A 4,733-nucleotide genomic window follows, 5' to 3' on the forward strand; every position below is an offset into this window, starting at 1 on the left:
TGTTTGTGGAAAATTTAACCTTAGTAATTGTCGTTTAAAAGTCGATGATGAAGGAGGAGCTGTAGATGAACTTGTGAAAGAAATGAAGACAATTGCACATGTCCCAGTTCAGACTTGGAATGGAATCGATTTAGGAGGATTTTGGAAAGGATTTATGGACAATGATTGGTTTACTAAGGTTGGAATTGTCATATTAGGGTCATTTGCGGGACTGTTAATAATTCCATGTTTAATACCTTGTTTTATTAAACGAATACATTCAGTTATACAAGGGATGCAGATAACTGCAGTACCCGTTGATTCAAAGCTAGAAGAAGGGAAAACTCATTCTCTAATAATTTTAAAGACGAAAGAAGATCCAGAATTGATACCCATTCGTCAAGTATTAACTCAATTAGAAACAAAAACACGAATCAATGTTAATAAAAAGAAAATGGGGGATTGTGAGATATGTTGGTCTGATTTGTGTTAGGAAAAAACAATGTTGAGGTCATGAGAAAAGAGTGACCAGTGACCTTTGAGGTTATCTCGTTTGTCTTTACAAGAAAACCAGATAGGGAGGAAGTGAAACACACAATGTAAATAGTTGCTTGAGAACTTTTTTCAGAAATCGATAACACCCGTCCTGCTGTTTTAAAAAAAACAACAAAACCAAGAAGTAATTGAATCTGCGCAAGAAGATAAGGACAACCACCGACAGAAGATACTGCACAAGTGCAAATAGGAGGAAAACTAATTATAATATGAAGCGGGGATAGGTTATGCATATGTATAGGCATTTTGAGAAATTTAATTAATATGTATTAGTTAAAGAAATATAAACCCGGAAAAAGAATTGTACAGTGTGCGGAGGCGGAGCGCAGACTCCACACGCACCCAGAGCTGTTTGCTTGCATTTACTCTTTTAAGAAATTATAACCTTTAATTACAAAATTCTATTTGAGATGGAATCATTTATCACACTTACTTATCACCTCAGAGTTTTTTATCCTATCTTCTGCTTTCTTTGGTCACTCAACTGGAGGAATTGTGCTTTTTCACCTTTAGCAGCAAATTTGGTCACATACACCTCAGCAAACCACTTCAGGGTAAATACCTGGCCATGCAGACGAGAGTCAAACCCAGCAATACCAATAACTGGATCATTCTTTAAAAGGGGAAAAGTAAAAAGGGGTGGTGGGGGGAGGGGAGTGAATGCATTTCACAAAACAGTGATTTGAAATGTATCAATTTCTTTCAGTGACAGCATCAGTGAAGATGCCAAATATTTTCTGGGACCTAGAACAAGGAAATATTTCCTCTACATTGGGTCTATTGTATATTACTTTGAAGCAAGAACCTTACTTTGTCCCACACAGTGGAAATATTTATAACGAAGCTAAAATAAATAAAAACTTCAGAAATATATTTGTAAAGTGCTAAGTAGGATTTGGAGGATTATGACTTTGTAAAGAAAATTAACTGAATTGTTAGTGAACTTTCTCTAGAAATTAAAATATAGGTAGATTGTTCCTGCCACACAGATAAAAAATGGTCTGACTTAAGAATGGTTGAGATTCGTGAAATATAGAAATCAGAACATAATCCTAGCTGAGAGTCCTTTGTTCCATTAACTAGATTATGCTGCCATCAATTTTAGCCATAAAACAAGGTAGTGCGTTACAATCACATTTAAATAAAGGGAAACAGTTTTGAAAACTCTGGTGAGAAGGTCTGTCTTGCAGCTATTTGGTGGAAAAAAATATCTGAAGCAGCCTTATTTTTACAATTCCTTACCCTAACAGCTAGACCACTAGAGAAGACGTGCAGTTGACTTGTTTTGTTTTTTTTATTTTAAAATTCTCAGCTGCAATATAGGAAATACTATTTGTCTTTCTAGTTTCAAACCATTCTTCCAGAGACATCCAGCATATTATACTGGAATTACTGGTAGAATAAGAGAGACCTACATCTTAAGATCAGAAAAGAGCAAATTAAATGTCTTGTCAGTCAGCAATAGCAGGCTGTGTTTCTTGTCATGTAAGTGACATAAGTAGCGAAGTTAGGCACAGAAACCTCATCTTCTGGCTTTTGCCTTAATTTTCAGGCTGTAGCTTCCCTTCAGCAGCTTGCCCCAGGCAAATGTCTGACATTTGAATGACACTGAGCAACTGACTTGAGGTTACACATTTTGTTAGTGAGAAAGTATCACTACAGGATGATCTGCTTTGTGAATTCTCTACTTTCTCCTAGTTGCTTTTGCCTCCCAGTTCATTGGTCTGAAATAATATCCCAAAAAAGAAAAAGTAGGAAACAGTGGAGGAAGCACGGGGCTGAAGAACAGCTCCTTCAAGGTTGGTCAGAAATCTGAACTTCCATAAACACATGCAATTGTTTCATGTCAAGGCTGGTAGTCTCCAAAATAGGATTTCAACCACAGCAAAGTGTTAAGGATTTCTTTACAAAAATACTATCCATTGGTCCAGTTTCACCCTCTCCCATAGGTGGAAATAACAACACTGACACCTTTCACAATACGCTGAAACATTTGGTGAAGTTTCTCAGACTTCAGCTGCAATTCCAGCAAAGCACAATCCATTTTGTTCATCAATACTGGTTTGATATGTTCTGCAATAGCCTACCTCTGTCTGTACACAACCCCCTTAAAAATATAAGTACAATTAAAAAATGCATTATATACATATGGGCAAGATCTCTAATCTACTTTGTACAGTGATGACTGGGAAATTCAAACTGGGAATTGGGTGGCAATCTCAGCACTCCCTGAAACCATCATTACTCATTTGTGTGTATTGCTCCATTTTCTAACTGAAGGAGAAGAATGACAGGCAACTCCACTCCCTCAGATTTTACTGAAAGATTGACTTTATTTCCTCAGTTACTCTACTTTTAAACCACAAGCTGGAAACAAAGCAGATATAATCCTTTAAGACACAGGAAAGGCCATGGGCTAAGACTGCAAATCAGAATTCATACCATTAGAAGTTAAACTTTCAGTGAAAGAAGCTTCTTCCATCACTCCTGATTTTTTTTTCCTTAAGAAAATAAAATACACTGAGGTCTTTCTAATTAGAAGAGCATGTTTACCTGAAAAAAAGTCACCCACAATGAGGACACCATCAATGACACAGACAGCTGCTGTAACTACAGAGGAGATATCAACACATCCAGGGAAGTCAATTGTGTTAATGAGAGCGCCTGAACCATCCCTACACTGTTTGATGAAGGCCAAGTCATTGTCTGAAAGAACATAGAAATTGCCCTGTAAGAGAGGAAAATTAATTTTAATAATTTTATAATGCTACATAATTTGCTGATTTTAAAACTTGCATTGGTCAGGCTCCTATACCTGCTGTTACAGTGCCAATATTTCTTGATGTACTTAAAAATAACAAGACTTCAATATTTCAATTTATAAAGTTCTTAGGATATAAAATTCTGCTTTGAGTGGTGTAATTAATTGTTATTCAAAATCAACACATCAGGATAGCAGTCACAGCATACTACCACTATCATATACTTGTAGAGTCATGTTCCACATCACTTTACAACTTTACAGTTGCAGACATCAAAATAGAGGCAACACTAAAAAGACAGAGCCCACCACACTGGCTTGCAGGAACAGGACATTAGTCTGCAACAAACCCAGTAAAAACAAAGATTACTGCCAAGGTTCTTTCTAAAAGCATCTTTCTCTGTAGTGAGAAGCAGGTAAGAGCAGTCACTAGATATCACTTATAAGCTCTATGCCAATACTGCCCAGATTGCATTCTGGAGACTGTGAACTTCTGTTCTGTAATGCTCAGCTTGATTCACATGTCAACTTAAAAAAGATCTGACAAGATGCAAGGCTTTGAGCAAACAATTCTTCTGTCTTCAGATTAAAAAGAATAAAAAAAATATATACAAAGAAATTATTACGTAGACTTGATTGTAATACATCTTTCTTGTTCATCTTTCTGTGTGTCTGTGAATCGTGTTTCTCCGGCTCTGGCTAAAGCAATGAAGTCCGCTTTACACACCGAGGAGTCTGTTAAGGCTGATTTGCCACTATCAACATGAGCAATTGCAGACGTATTCCTAATATTGGACTTCTTGTCTGCGATCACTCGGATCTGATCTACTGTGAAATTCATCTGGATGGGGAGGGGGAAAAAAAATAAAAGGAAAACCAGCTATTACTTCCCTTTAAAGTATTTCCACACACATCCTTCTCCTCTCCTCCCACCACTGCCCCTCACTTTGCCAAGTCTTCCTCCCACACCCGCTCTCTATCTCCCAGGGCTTTTCAGGTGAGCCACAGGTCTTCTCTTTTTGTAGCCATCTACCAGCTCTAGAAAATTGTGATTGTCCCGGTTTGAGCTAAATAAAACTAATTTTTTCTATTTAGTGTTTTTATTTTTCAGCTCAGTCTTTTAAGTGACTGAACTTGCTGAAAACTAGCAGCATGTTTTTCCCAAACAGTGCTGCTAGAAGATATGCTCAAGATCAGTTGTCTCATCATGGGTGCTGTGTCTGTGCCTACAGGAGGGGGAAGCGGACCCAAAACGGACCAACTAGGTATTCCATCCCACATACGTCATACTCAGTATAAAAACCGAGAGATCACGAGGGTCTCGATCCTTTTCACCCTTCTTCCATCTTGGAGCCCTTCCATCTCGGACCTTCCATCCATCTCTCGATCCTGCAGAGGCCAAGGCCTGAGCAGAATCCTGCTCGTTCGTCTGCCGCTG

General features: G+C 37.9%; 1 protein-coding gene across 1 annotated transcript; it reads right to left on the reverse strand.

The window, feature by feature from the left end:
* Window positions 1–985: 985 nt before the first annotated feature.
* LOC104545805 (elongation factor 2-like) lies at window positions 986–4,136 on the reverse strand (the record flags this gene model as incomplete). The annotated part of the gene is given in 6 exon segments (XM_010191019.1): window positions 986–1,147; window positions 2,443–2,478; window positions 2,480–2,627; window positions 3,054–3,262; window positions 3,864–3,870; window positions 3,922–4,136. Coding segments are annotated over 6 exon segments (777 nt in total), but the record flags the coding sequence as incomplete, so codon positions are not given.
* Between the last annotated feature and the right edge of the window lie 597 nt (window positions 4,137–4,733).

Source organism: Mesitornis unicolor, unplaced genomic scaffold (assembly GCF_000695765.1).
Source record: "Mesitornis unicolor isolate BGI_N332 unplaced genomic scaffold, ASM69576v1 scaffold26738, whole genome shotgun sequence".
NCBI lineage: Eukaryota > Metazoa > Chordata > Aves > Mesitornithiformes > Mesitornithidae > Mesitornis > Mesitornis unicolor.